This window comes from Triticum dicoccoides, chromosome 7A (assembly GCF_002162155.2).
Source record: "Triticum dicoccoides isolate Atlit2015 ecotype Zavitan chromosome 7A, WEW_v2.0, whole genome shotgun sequence".
NCBI classification, from domain to species: domain Eukaryota; kingdom Viridiplantae; phylum Streptophyta; class Magnoliopsida; order Poales; family Poaceae; genus Triticum; species Triticum dicoccoides.
This window is the reverse complement of record NC_041392.1, coordinates 102,683,842-102,699,223: the sequence shown is the minus strand read 5'-3', so window position 1 is coordinate 102,699,223 and position 15,382 is coordinate 102,683,842. Positions and strand designations below refer to the sequence as shown.

Genomic DNA, 15,382 nt, shown 5'->3' with positions numbered 1-15,382 from the left:
TCCCGCGGCGGATGCACCACCGTGGCGCGTCCATCGTGTCCCACCGCGGCGACGGCAGGTTCATCGGGTGCATGCAGGGGTACGACAACTGGTTCCTCCGGAGGGGGGCGAACCCAAACGTGGTCATCGGCGCCATCGTCGGCGGGCCGGACCACCTCGACCGGTTCAGGGACAGGCGCGACAACTACATGCAAACGGAGGCGTGCACGTACAACACCGCGCCCATGGTTGGCATCTTCGCACACTTGCACGGCGAAACGGCCATCATGAAGAAAAGCTGAACAGGAAGAAGTTCTAAGATTAGTGTGAAGTTTTACAAAACTGGTCTAGGATGTTTTTTGTTGGTTTAGTTAACTGCTTAGATTGTTCATATTGGTAGAGAAAGTAGAGAGTGCAGAGTAGTGGTGTATGTGGTTTGCAAACAAGATGAATAGACTGCATGGCATTTTAAGCTGAAAACACATATCTGTGTATACAGTTTGTAGTCGAATAAGGTGATTCCTAAGGGCATCTCCAGCCGTTGGCCCCCCGGGGGCGCCTAAAATCGCCGCCCGGGGGTGAGCCGGCGCAAAAATTGGGCCTGGGGGCGAGTTGGTCCCCAGCTGCCGGCCCCAGGGCCGCCCCCAGGCACGTTTTAAAATAAAAGAAGTTCGGCGAAGTTCGGCTTAAACACGATAAAATTCGGCCAAACACGATAAATTTTGGCCAAACACGATAAATTTCGGCACATTTCGGCGAAGTTCGCGGATTTTCATTACATAGCACATATACATAAACTAATCTAAAGGAAAAACTGGCCGCCGTCGCCGCCATCGTCGTCGTCGGCCTTCTCCTCCTTGACGCGGGCGCCCCTGCTGGACCCCTGCCCGGCGTCGCCATGGCGGACTAGTGGCGGCGCATCGTCGTCGTCATCGCCGCTGTCGCAGATGACGACGACTCCGCCTTCGTCGCGGCCGCGTCGACGCTCCGCGAAGCGAAGCAGGGCGGCGCGCTGGCGCTCCTTCGCCTTCTCCAGGCGCTCCTTCTCCATCACTATGGAGTCCCTGCGCGCCCATTCCAGGGCCGCGTCGTCGTTGTCGAGCTCCGTCGTCACCGGCGCGGCAGGCTCCTTCTTCACCGGCGCGAGCCCCGGCTCCGTCTTTGGCTTGACGAAGCGCGGAGGAGGAGCCGACGAGTAGACGCGCCGGCCGCCCTCGTTGATGACGATGCCGGCGCTGCGAGTGCGCCGGCCGAGCAGCGTCTCCGCCGCGGGCTCGGCCTTGACGCCGAGCAGGGCCAGAGTGCCGGAGGAGTGCGATGAAGATCGGGAGGAGGAAGAAGAGGAGGAGGACCCGAACCTCCTTGGCGCCCATGGCCCGGCGCGTCGGTGCTGCGCCGGGGCGGCCGCCCTCGCCGGGTACGCCAACGGCTGGTCGTTGCCGTCCTCGAGGAACGTCATCACGCCCTCGAGTGTGCGGCCGGGGACGCCCCACCATAGGTGGCGCCCCTCGCTGTTCTGCCGGCCACCAACCACCGGCGCGCCGTTGATGGACGCCAAGCGCTGCTGCTGGCGGCGCTCGAAATACGTCGCCCAAGCCGCGTGGTTGTCGGCGGCGTACTGGGGGAGGGAGAGTTGGGCGTCGGTGAGGGAGGCGCGCACGACCTCGACTTCCTCGGCGAAGTACGTCGGCTTCGCCACAGCGTCGGGCAACGAGGGAATGGGCACTCCCCCGGCGCTGAGCCTCCACCCCGTCGGCCCGGCGCGCATGTCCGGCGGCACCGAGATGTTCGCCTGGAACAGGAGCCAGGACTCCTGTTCGCGGAGCGAACGGCGGCCGAAGCCGTTGGCCGCCACCTCGTCTCCGGGGTAGCGTTCCGCCATGGCGACGGGCTCGGGAGAGGTAGAGAGATAGAGGGAGGGGCTGGGCAGCGGCGCTCGGGAGAGATAGGGTGAGGGAGGAGCTGGGCGGCGGCGAGGGGCGGGGCTGGTGTGGGCACAAGCGAGTGCAGGCCACCGACTATATAGCCGCGCCACACCCGTGTGTACGCGTGCGAGGGAGGGGAGGCGTCGGGGCGCCGTCCCGTGACGCGCCGCCCGTGAGGAATCAATGGCAAGGCTGACGGGCGGCAGCCTTGGCATTGATTCCCCGCGGGAACCGAGGCCGTTGGGGGAAGACGAGGCGCCGTGTCGCTAACGCGGCAGGCCCGCGGCTGTTTCGCGCCAAAACAGTTCGCCCCGGCGCCCCCGGGCGCCCCCAGCGCGCCGGGTTCGGCCTGGGTCCGCCGGCGCTGTCCCAGGCCGGCGAAAATCGGGATCCTGGGGGCGCGACTGGGCCGTTTTTTGGCGCCGGCGCGAAAAAATCGCCTGGGGAGGCCTTCTTGGGGGCGCGGCTGGAGATGCCCTAAGGCATCTCCAGTCGTTGGCCCCCCCAGGAGGGGCAAAAAATCGCCCCCTTGGGGCGCACCGGCGCTAAACCGCGCACTGGGGACGTGATGCCCCCCAGTCGCGGCCCCCCACGGGTTTTTAAAATGTTTAAATTCGGCGCAAACACAACGCAAACACGTTCGAGTTCGTTCAAATTTAAACATATTTTACAAAAAAAGGAAAAACTACCGCGGGCTATTTTAAACATATCTCCTCCAGGGCCCGGCGCTGCCGGACCATCTCGTCGCGGAGGTAATCGTCCCGCGCCCATCGTAGGGCATCCTCGTGGGAGAAGCCACGCCGGGCTACCTCCTCGTACTCCGCGGGGAGGCCGGGCTCCGGCTTGGGCTCGACGAGGACGAAGCGGCCGGTGGGGGAGGCGTTGTCGCCGATGCGGACGCCAGAGCTGCGGGTGCGCGTGCTGACAGGCGCGCCCTGGGGCTCCAGCTTGACAGGGCGGAGGTGGAGGCAGGGGGAGCCGCCGGACGAGGAGGAGAACCCCCCGGTCTCCATGCGCCTCGGGGTCCAGGAGCTTCCCCGACGGCGTGTGAAGGACGGGGGAGCGGGGTACTCGAGGCGCGGCGTGTTGCCGCCCTCGATGTACTCGAGGACAGCCTCCAACGTGCGCCCGGGCACGCCCCACCACCGACGCCGGCCGACGGCGTTGAGCCTGCCGGAGGGCTTGACGCCGTTGGTTGCCTCGAGCTGCTCGGCGTGACGGCGGCGGAAATAAGGCTCCCAGAGCGGGCTGTCGGGGACGTACCGTGGCCCCTCCCTCGCCGCACGCGGCAGGGACGAGCGTATGCGTGGGATCTCCGCATGCCGCGCCGCACCGGTGGGTATCGGGGGCACCGGCACGCCGCCGGCGCTGATCCTCCACGCCCCGGGCACCCGCATGTCCGGCGGGACCAGGTACTCGGCCTCGAAAAGGAGGCGAGCCTCGTTCTCGTGAAGATGGTGGCGGCCGAAGCCGTTCGCCGCCGCGCCATCGCCTGGGAAGCGCTCGACCATGGGTGTGATGAACTGGCGACGGCGAGAGAGAGGAGAGGAAGGAACGACGACGGCGAGAGAGTGCGAGTCGCCGAGTGCGCTGGGGCGCGTCTTATATAGGCCGAGGCGCCGCCCGTGCGCGAGCCGCCGTGAGTACGCGTGGCGGGCGAGGGAGGGCGAGGGACGCGCGTCATCCGGTCTTCACTGTGCCGCCCGTGAGGCATCAATGGCGCAGGCTGACCGGCGCGGCAGTGCGGCAGCTTTGGCATTGATTCGTTGTGGGAAACGAGGCGATCAGGACGACGAAGGGGAGAGAAGAGGGTAGAGTCGCTGACGCGGCGGGCCCGCGGCTGTGTCGCGCCAAAACAGTTCGCTCCGGCGCCCCCGGGCGTCCCCCGGCGCGCCGGGTTCGGCCTGGGTCCGCCGGCGCTGTTTTCGTCCCAAGCCGGCGAAAATCGGGCTCCTGGGGGCACGACTGGGCCGATTTTTCGGCGCCGGTGCAAAAAACAACGCCTGTGGAGGCCTTTCTGGGGCGCGGCTGGAGATGCCCTAACCCTTTGCGCGCGCAACGCCAATCGCGACCGCACAAGCTACGTGCGGATCCGAGCCGGCTGGCCCACTGGACCCAGGTCTGGAAAATATATTCCTCCTTCACTGGCCGGTATACAAATCAAATATGTACCTAGGCTACTGCCCGACGCCTCCATTCTCTCTCTCTCTCTCTCTCATTATCTCTGAGAATCCAGCCGGTCCTCCTCCCGTCCCCTCCCCCACAGCCGGCGGCCCTCCCGATCTAGAGGCCTCCGGCCAGATTAGCTCCTCCATACCACGGCGTGCCTCGCGGTGTCCCGGCTCGCTCGCCGTCACCCAGCTCGCTGCGGAGAAGTCCGCACTCACCAAGCCTCCCGACGTCTCCTGGCACCAGATCCGGCGACGAACAGGTTGTCTTGTGCCTCCTCCTCAAGCTCACGAGTTGGGATTGCGTCTTCTTGCTTGCCAATGGATTTGTAGTTCAAGGTGATTAGGATTTATTTGCAGCAGTGTAATATTGATTGTTGCGTGATGGATCTAGTAGCACATGGATCCACCATGTTTAATATTGGTCTTCTGTTCTCTGTGATGAACTTGCATGGGCTACCTTGATCGATTTGTGTCCACAAAAAGGCTAGCACAATTTAGGCTCTCTGATTGTTTGTTGGGATTTGACTACAAGCTGAACAAAGTTTTGTCTGTGTTAAGGCTACCTTTCAGCTCTTTGATAAAATAAGCTGCAGTTTATTTTGTTTGCACTGACAGGTGAAATCCCTTTGTATAGACATGCTTTATTTCCAAGTTCTCAGCATAGATTGAATTTTTTTGGGCAGATTTGTACAAGAACTTTTTGGATGTCCGGATTGTCCTTTGCTGAAAATTGATGAAGGACTTTATCTTTTTACAAAGAACTCTGTTTCTACAAAGCGGTCTCTTTGTATAAATTGCTGAAGAACTTTATTGTTGTATGTAAAAGAGAATGCTTTTTCTTGCCATATTGATGTTAATAGAACTTTATGTTTAACTAGCTGGTAGTTTGTATGAATCCTTGAATAACTTTGTGTACATGTGAATTTGAAGGTTATGAAAATAGTACAAAACTTTATGAAGGCAATTTATGGACTTTATCACAAGTTCAGTAGAACTTTTCTGATTTTTTGCCCCTTTGTCGACTCTGCTAGAAAGTGGCATTTTTATGAATGTTACTACTACCATTTTTTGTGACTTATGAATTACTGACCAGATTAAACATATGCGTGTCAGTTCTTCAAATGTTACAGAATTTGTATCTAGACTTGCATAGATAATGAGCAGCGCATCCCTCGTGACGAATCTGAAGGACATGGGCCATGGGTCTGGTTGTCAGGAGAATCTATCGGCCATGGCCCCACATTTGCTGCAATACGGCTTCATATACACACAACAGTATATCACATGTCCTGGGAATACACTGCATAGCTAAGAACATGGTGGGGGATGTTGATTGGACAACGCCCTGGATGGACGGCAAGGATACAGGTTGTGCGCGCAATCAGTTAGGAAAAATCCACTCCCGTTTGTAGTTCGTGTTTGCGCATGTGCTAGAAGCAGAGTCGGTCTTGTTTAGAAGAGAACATTCTCTTGGAGCGAAATTCTTTCTCGGTGCCTTTTTTTCTTTTCTATATACAACGGGTAGGGACATGAAGGGTCCCAAAAGCTCGCATTTATAATAAAACAGTTTAGATGCACGTCAGTCAGCTGAATTTTTGTTTTCGGGTCACTCGTTTTTGAGTGAAGGAAGAAGAAGGAGAAGGAATAGCCTAGCCGGAGAGAAGGAATGAGCTCGCTGTCATCTTAGGGTTCAGGGTGGAAGCGGTGGTGGACGGCGGTGGTGGGGGCGGTGGTGGGGCTTCACCGGAGAAAAAAGTGGATACAGACGGGGCTAGAGGGATCGCCGGAGGCGATGGCATGCACGGCGGTGGGGAGAGGTTGGGAGAGGGTGGGGCGGCAAGGCTGGCGCAGCAGGGCCGCCGGCTGCGAGCGGCGGCAGCAGGCGACCTAGCCGATAGCAGTAGGGCAGCGGGGGAAGACGATATGTTTTCAGGAAGGAATGGTTCGAGGTAGAGGTGATAATCTGGTGCATTCATTTTTTATCTGACGCTTCATGTTGATTCGACTGACGCCAAATGAAATTCTAGTTGAGTGCCCTGTAGCCATCCAAGTAAAATTTCCGGGTGCATTTATAGGAAAATTATATCACTCCATAAGGGACCTTGAAAGAAAAGGAAGTCACAAACATGTCCTTACTTTATGCGCAAAGGACCTCAAAGGTAGCAACAAGAGATCAATTGGGTCCTGCTATTGCATTCATGCTCAAGCAAATTCATCCAAGTTTAAATGATGGAGAGAGCCGAACAATATATTTGAACACTTTCCTTCATGTCTAGGCTTTTTAGTCGTTAGACGTGGATCGATGTAGGCTGCATAATTTTTATTTTTAATACGTACTAGCAGGGTCTTCTACACGAGACCATTTTTGCTGCACATGGTTCTAAAATATAATCATTTACTTGTTGGATAAATTGACTTCCACCTTTTTGTGTTAAGGTTTTGTACTCCCTCCTTCCATCTATATAGGGTCTAATATGTTTTTCGAGGCTAACTTTGACCAAATATTAAAACAATAATATGTGACATGCAACTTACACAAAGCACACCGTTAAATTCGTGTGTGAAAGGAGCTTTCAATGATATAATTTTCACATTGTATATGTCATGTACTATTAATCTTGTCAATAGTCAAATGCGGTCTTAAAAAACACATTAGGCCCTATATACATGGAAGGAGAGAGTATCTTCCTATAGTAAATCATACACAAAGTTGTCTTCATGGAAGTAGGGATCTTGGGATGAGAGCGGTGATTCGGTGTTCAGGCTCAGTTGCACCCGCGTTGAACAGAAAATTAAAAAAAAACTCAAAAAGTTCCAAAAAAATTGCATGGAAGATAATTTGGTGTGTGAGGTGCGCTCCAAATGTCTAGACATTTGAGAAGCTCTAACCAAAATAGAAAAATTTAGGGTATGTGAAAAAGTTTATTGTTCATGTATGTTTTTGACCCAATTTGTCTTTTTTTGCTGAGAGCTACTCATATGTCCAAATGATCCGTAATTTGGAGCGCACCTCATGCACCAAATAAAAACTGTTAAGAGCTACTCATATGTTGAGTAATACTAGTAGAATGCCCGTGCGTTTCTACGGGCTACAATGCATGTATTTGAGCGACTCGATAGCAATCATCACGTAAACCTTCTCTCTTGACCGCTCAAAAAAACGTAAACCTTCTCTCTCTCTCTCAACTCTTCCCCTCTCTATATATCTCCATCTCGCCATTCCTCCACTCACCCTTCCTCCCACTCTCTCTCGCTCCTTGTAGGACATGGATGTCGAGCATGTCGCATGGGTAGGGTTGAGGGGATACAAGAAGAATAGGGGACTCCCTCATAAAGCTCCCCAAAATGATGTTTAACTAAGAAGCACTCTCTAGTTTGATGTAATTAGTCTTTGAGCCGTCCTATGAACCTAGAATATCACACATCATTGACCTCATCAACGACTCATGAGTCTCACATAAAAGATTGAAGTCATTTCGTCTGAAGTATAACTACAAAAGAATGGTGTGCATGAACTTACTTCAAAACAACATCTTGTGTGTCATCTCCTATGAGAATAGTAGCCACTAATTAGGTAAGCAAGATTCAAGTACATACCTAAAAGTATCAAAGAACCTAGCAGAAGACCTGCAACCTTCAACCATGACAAAGGAACACCATTCACTAACACTGCATTTGATAGTATAAATTATCGGTAATAGTTAGGTCCTACCATAAGCGATCTGTTGTCAACTGTCTTGCGCGGTTATGCTGTCAATTGCCAATGGACAAACCTACACCTGTGACAGCCCCTTTCATGGTAGTTAGACTTACTTCAGAAAAAGGTAATGGTTTCAAGAATCGAGTGAATGCATCGTCCAAGGCTGAGAACATTTTCTTTACAATGGCATCTAAAATAAAATGTGAGATAAGAAAATTTGATCAGACGGCATAAGAATTTTAAAAACAGGACATCTTTCCTTTTTGCACATATCTAAGTGGTTCTTTATGTTTATAACATAATTTCAGATTCAATCAAAGCAGGTACATGACATATAACCGGATTTGATCTAATTATCAAATTCAGTTCTATTTTCTAAAATATGAAGTGGCGGGTGACGACTTGCAAAAGTGTGAGCCGTTGAGGCACTTGTTTCATATATGAATATAACACTTCATAGAAGAGCATATAATTTAGTCATGAATATTTTGTAAAGTAAAACTAATGTCTATAGATTCAACGGACTACTCGAAATCCGATGTTAACAATCAGACACGTACCACCCACATGCCTTGTCGGCCCTGCGGCCTCGAGCACCATCATAAACATGTGTGTGGTAGCCGTTGTCCTTGCTCCGATGGGTACCCATCGCTGCTGCACAGAGGCCACACACACGACCGTGTTACTGTACAATGTCGCTGCCTTGCTCGTCGTAATTTTTCCCCATGCCATCGCCAACCTCCATTCCGCCTCCTCGTCCCCGTCCATTGGGATATCCCCTCGTAACCTACAAAAATTGGTAATTTGGGTCTTAATATAATTGTAGAAATTCAACACATTCAAATAACCTGCACGCAACTCAAAGACACGGTTTACACTATGATAATAACCGACTTGGGCACTGAGATGTAAATAATTAAAAGGCACTGAGATTCTTTCATCATCTCTAGGAACTAAAGTCAAAATCTTGCGCTCTCTATGTTAGCAAACCTGACTAAATTTATGGATCCATGAAAGGGTCCACCATTTATGATTCAAACTGAATGTTCGGCGATTTTAGTCGGGGGCTCAGTACTTCCTACTAGGACATCACATAGATTGTCCATGGTGTACGCTGATTCCTTATGAGAGGGAAATGTGCACTCGTTAGGAGATGTCTTAGCAATGCTGCCATCTCACATAGATTGCACATGGTGTAAGTTGCACTGTTGATCTAGCTATGCAAGCAAAGAATGTTAAAGTAGGGATGCGACAACAAAATAGAGCTTATGAGCATATATTACATAACGGTAGGCCATCTTTAAGGTGGTAAACACCAAGTTATTACAAAGCAAATCTAAATTTGAATACTGAGAGGGTGCAGATGAAGGAAATATGCCCTAGAGACAATAATAAAGTTGTTATTTATATTTCCTTATATCATGATAAATGTTTATTATTCATGCTAGAATTGTATTAACCAGAAACTTAGTACATGTATGAATACATAGACAAATAGAGTGTCACTAGTATGCCTCTACTTGACTAGCTCGTTAATCAAAGATGGTTAAGTTTCCTAGCCATAGACATGAGTTGTCATTTGATGAACGGGATCACATCATTAGAGAATGATGTGATTGACTTGACCCATCCGTTAGCTTAGCACTATGATCGTTTAGTTTATTGCTATTGCTTTCTCCATAACTTATACATGTTCCTATGACTATGAGATTATGCAACTCCCGAATACCGGAGGAACACTTAGTGTGCTATCAAACGTCACAACGTAACTGTTAGGCATTTCTACAATAGTGACACTTCTCTTCTGACTTACAAATATGTTGTTCTCATTCTAGCAACACAAAAATTAGACTTGCATCTACACTCAATCAAAACATGCTTAACGTCTGAACATAGAATGTGAAGTACCTTAATATATTATATTTTAATTAAGCTATTAATACTCCATGTTCAGCTCTTTACCGACAGAAATAATCACCATCGGCAGCCACATACAATGTTACCTCTATATTGGATTCAATTTGGGTTTGAATTTTTGTCAGATTGGGGAAACAAATCTTAGGCATAAATTCAATTCGAACGTTACATGTGTCATCGTCGGATGGTATCATGATATCATGTAAAGGGTGTGGTATCACTGGATATGTTCCTTGTTCAGAAACAAGTTGAATCGCACGCTCTCTTTTGCCTCACCATTCTGTTGTTCTGTTGGAGAAACATGAACAAGTAACATCCAGCCTTGGCTTGCCATTATGTTAACCAAAACATGCTCTAAATCTAAACTTAGAACGTGCAATGCATATGCCTCGTCATGCCACATGGTTGTTAGTGTACGACGCAAGTCAACCCTTCCTAGCTAGCATTGTTATATCATTCTTGGTTTTCTAATTAGTCTACCTCCATTATCTTCATTAAACAAATAATTCTTCACCTCAGCTCACTAGCGACAGCAGAAGAACCATCACCAACGACCTTCAACCAGGTGTACATGTTACTACATCTTCATCGTCCAATGACACCACCCAAGTACATGTTACCCAACATTCTTTTGTACTAGATCCGGCTGTTGGATTCAGTAAGCATTGATTACCACCTGGTATTAAGAGACAGCCAAGCTTAACTGCCAAACCGCCTGGTATTAGGATGTGGGGTTTGACTAAACATCATAAACGGGGGAGACAACACATGATGGTCGGGTCTTAAATAACGAGGAAGAAAGGAACATGAGAAGCATAACAGAGCTAAACCCGGAGAAAGCAACCCCAGAGAAAGCAGAAGCGCACACATGGCGAGAGGAATCAAAATGCTCGCATCTCTCGCCCGAGATGCACCAATGATATGCTAACTGTACAGAACGTATATCGGCGAGATACGCTAATTGCATCGACATGGTTAAACTAAATGATGTTTGTTACGTAAAACTGACTCAATTGTACTTAATATGAATATATCATCTTTTATTGGAAAATATAACAATTGACTAAAAATAATGTCCCCTCAAATGTTTCACCACTAGTTTATGTCTTGATTCCGGTTCAACCATCCGCTCCATCTGAAATTCTTAATATACATACAATTATTCATTTACTTTGCGGCAATAAATATGCACACACATTGCATATAGCTGGCAGAGTCGGTGTTCAAAGTTCAAAGCACCACGCTTTTGAATTTCTTGCGGACAGATATGGGTGCAAGGGAAGTTGACATATATAAACTCCACATCGCACCTGTTACCCCTTTTTTAAGCAGGCAATCAAGTATTTCAAACTATGAACAAGCTCAATGGTCAATGAGCAAGCTACACGAAAGCACATTTTTCTGAAAAGGAGGATAACCCCCGGTCTCTGCATCAGGATGATGCATGCAACCATATATTATTACGAATGCAAAATCCAGTAGCCGAACAACATCAACCCGGAAGTAAAGTGAAAAGAAAAACCGAGGACGCATGCCTCTCGACAATAACTCCACCAAATAGCCGCTAAACCTATGTTACAAGACGGCATCAATATGACAAATACACAACTCTTAGGCTGCGTTATAGGGAGCACCCACCGCCGCACCAGTCATTGTCATCGTCCATACAACGACAACGGCTGCCTCGACCATCAGATCCGGGCACTAGGTCTCAAATCCCTCGCGCGCCGCCCCATGGTCAACCATGTTTGACCTGCCATATCAGTGACTAGCAAGCCACCACCAGATTCGCCGGCCAAGGCTGCTGCAACCAGATCTTGGCAGAATCCCAGATCCGCCGCCACCAATTGCCACTCCTGGCCGCCATACCTTGTCCTGGGGTCGCCGTTCCAAAAACCCATGGCCAGCAAGGAGGCACACCGCCGCCCCGCATGCAGGGCCACGCCCCGCCGCTCGCTACTCGTCGACCCTCATGGTGATGCCCGCACGAGCCAGCCACGGGGACTATCGCAAGAGGAGAAACGCCGCTGGCACAGCTGGTATGTGGGCTTTGCCCCATGACGCGTCCTGGCGGCGGCGATGGAGGAGACGATGGAGAAGGGAGTTCTCTGGCGGCAGGCGTGGTTTGCCTCCCGTGTCGCTCGCGCGAGAGCGACGCAGGGGCCTCCGAACAATGTAAACGAATTTGCACGATCAAGTATTCCCTTTTTTGTTTCAATTTTAGAAGCAACGTACATGTCTACCTTCTATGTCACCTGTTTGAATAAAATTTCAGGGATCTCCGAATCACCTAAACCTTATGAAGTACCATCGGCTTAACGTGCTAATCTGCATATCAAATGACAGGATTAAGATGGTACCATGACACTTACGTACAGTGAGCAAGGTCTTTTCGTTTTTTTAGAATGAAGGCTTAAGAAGAGCCCGGCTTTGAATTAACAAAGCCATCAACCGGCCAAGATTACAAGGTCAATCGCTTATAACGAAAAGTAAAGGAAAAAAACAGAGTGACGGATACAAGGAACTCAAGAAAAACAACTCAAAGGCAGCAGCAGAGAGAGCCAATGCATCACCACACTGCTACCAACACCCTACTGGATGACCTACACCATCAGAACTAAACTAGGGTCTTGGGAGGAATGCACCACCGCGCAAGCTTCGTGATCACAGCCACCCTCGGAGCCAGCCATGGACCAGACCACCATCTGTTACTGCCTTTGCAAAGGGCCCCTACCCCTTCATCCTGGCTCAAAGGATGCCGCACCGGCAGACGACAGCTCGGTTCACCCCAGAACCCAAATGGATGGTATCCAAGCTGTAGGGAGAAGAAACTAGAGCAGAATCGCAAGCACGGGGCACACTACTTACAAGCACCATCGTCGTCTGTGGCTCAGCCACACCAAAGGGCAAGAGCTGCCGGCCACAGTGGCTGACGCAAGGGAAACAACGGTAAGTAGATCAAAGGCCAGCGCTGGATTCACCGGAGCACAATGCTCCCACCAAATGGTATATCGTTGTCACCGTAGAGGGGAACCCGATCCCCTCTTGCCCAGGCTCGTGGGCATCGACCCTCCGGCAACCTTGACAGGGACCCTCCAGCCAACAGCCTATGAAGAAATAATGAAGAAACCAAACCAAGCTGTCTCCCGCCACCATCACATCCACAACCAAACTCTCTCGCCGCCCCTGCAATCCCCGGATGGAGCCTCCAAGAAGGAACACGACACGGACGTGTCGTCGCTGCCTGAAGCAGAGGACCTAGGCTTTCACCTAGCCGGGGACGGAAGGAGGGGGGAGGATCCACACCACAGCCTCCAAGGAGGGGAACGGCGCCCAAGGCGTCGCCTTTGGTGTGACTGCCACGCCGGCCAGGGGTTTCCCCCGGATCCAACCCTGCCCGACGAGATCCGCGCAGCCAGCAACCGGGAGCAGCGGCCTGAGCCACCAAGACCCAGATCCAGCGAAGGAAGGAGCATATCGGGGCGGAGGGGATGTGCTTCATCAGTGCCATACCCTGCGGGGAGGGATGCACACCAGCGACCTACGACCGCCGCCTCCTCGTCACCCGCGAGACCGAGGAGGCGCCTAGCCCGCACCAGCAGGGCGACCCGCTGCCAGGGCCACCCCACCCTCACCTGCCGGGGCGGCCGCCCCGCGTGCCGAGGCCCTTCACGAGTCGTGTAGCCGCCGAATCCCCGCCACCACCTTCATTGGTGTCGAGCGCGCGCGCCAGAGCACACCTCAGGCGGCGACGGAGGGGAAGGAGGGGGCGCGGCGGTGGCAGCTAGGGTTTCCCCCGAATCGCCTCGAGGAGACGACGCAGGGAGGGTAGTTTTTCCTTATCGTCTGGTGCACTAACATTATAATATTTGGCTGTCATTCCCGGCATATTCATTTAGCTTGGTCAACCAGAGACTAATAACAGGAGCTGGATTCCACTCACCTACCCTCGATGTTGTGCTAGGATGGGACATCCGTGGACCGGCTGCACGTGACAGACATGCAACAGTTGATTAGTAGTTTTACATACGTGATGCACGTTTCATTGGTGTAAATTCAGTGACAATAACACCTTGTTGACGCTACAAGATCTCTTATTACTTCAGACAATACCCAAATGGGCAAAACATACCATCACCTATGAAATTTCTTGCAAGAGAATTGACATGCCAACCTAGAAATTAGCTCGTAAAAGATATTTTTTCAGTATATTAGGGGGTGTTTGTTTTCAGGGACTTTTTTATGTAGAGACTAAAAAAAGTCCCTCTTAGAGACTTTTTTACGAAACGGGAGGGACTTTTTAAGGACTAAACTAGTCATTTGGAACTAAATGAAGAAGACTCTAAAGAAGAGTCTTTTTAGGACTTTTTAAGACTTTTTCAACAATGCCCCTCCATGCACCCATTGGCCCGCCACCCCATGGTGTTGTTTGATTGTTATTTTTCTATATGCTAGGGCCAACATGATCATTTAATAGTCTCTAGGAAGGGACTAGGGACTTTTTAGTCTCTGAAAACAAACAGGGAGGGACTTTTTAGGGACTAGGGACTTTTTAGTTGAGACTAGAAAAAAATCCTCGGACTAGAGAACCAAACACCACCTCAATTAGGGGCAAAGCTAAATACACGGGGCTTTAATTACGGGGGGATTACGAGGTAATTAGAAATTGATAGGTTGATATTTGGTTAAGTGAGGTGGGCCCACCAGTGAAAATTAGGAGGGTCCAGTTAGAGTAGAGCATGCAGCCTAGTCCGTGAAAGTCCGTCTCTTTTTTCTGTGTGTGTAGTATTATCGATCAGTTAGTTCCCCACAATACAATTTTACATCCTGATTAGCTTCTTGGAACTTGCTAGCCTATAGCTCTGCAAGGTTCTCAATCCAAAACAATTTACGGAAATTAAGACAACGGTGTCGCTCCTAATATTTTGATAGAAAAAAGGTATTAGAAGTGCATATGTTCCCAGTTCGGGAAACAGGTTGCAACGCACGCTCTCTTTTGTCTTACAATGCTGTTATACTCATTCGAGCAACATGAACAAGTAACATCCAGCCTAGACTTGCATCTATGTTGACCAAAACATAGTCTACATCTGAACTTAGAATGTGCAATCCATTATCCATAGGCATCCACACGGTTGCTGGTGCACGACGCAAGTCAACACTGCCTAGCTAGGATTGTTATTTTATCCAGAGTTTTCTAATTAGTCTACCTCCATATATATTATAGATTATAATTAAACCATTAATTCTCCACCTCCAGCTCACTACCGACAGGAAGAATAACCATCACCAATCAGGTACATGTTACAAGCTCTTCATCGTCGCTGACTATCACCCAGGTACGCCCTTCCTTCCGAATTACTTGTTATAGATATGGATATATCTAGATGTATTTTAGTTCTAGATACATCCATTTGTACGACGAGTAATTTGGAACGGAGGGAATACATGTTACTACCTCTTAATCATCCACTGACCATACATTCTTGTGTACTAGTAGATTAGATACATGTGCATGTTGCTCGTACCTCTTCGTCACCACCCCACTCAGGTATACGTACATGTTACCCAACAATCATCGATTACCACCTGGTATTAAGAGTCAGACAAGCTTAACCGCCAAACCGCCTGGTGTTAAGATGTGGGGTTTCACTAAGGCCCTCTTCGTTTAATCCCCTTGCCACAGGGCA

At 50.2% G+C, this 15,382-nt stretch overlaps 1 protein-coding gene across 1 annotated transcript in view; it reads left to right on the top strand.

Moving 5' to 3' along the window:
* Window positions 1–281, top strand: part of LOC119333210 (endoglucanase 21-like) — a 1,006-nt gene extending 725 nt beyond the window's left edge. Inside the window, exon 2 of the mRNA XM_037606188.1 lies at window positions 78–281. Within this exon, the coding sequence (XP_037462085.1) occupies window positions 78–281 (204 nt within the window). The remainder of the gene's footprint in view (window positions 1–77) is intronic.
* The last annotated feature ends 15,101 nt before the right edge of the window (window positions 282–15,382 follow it).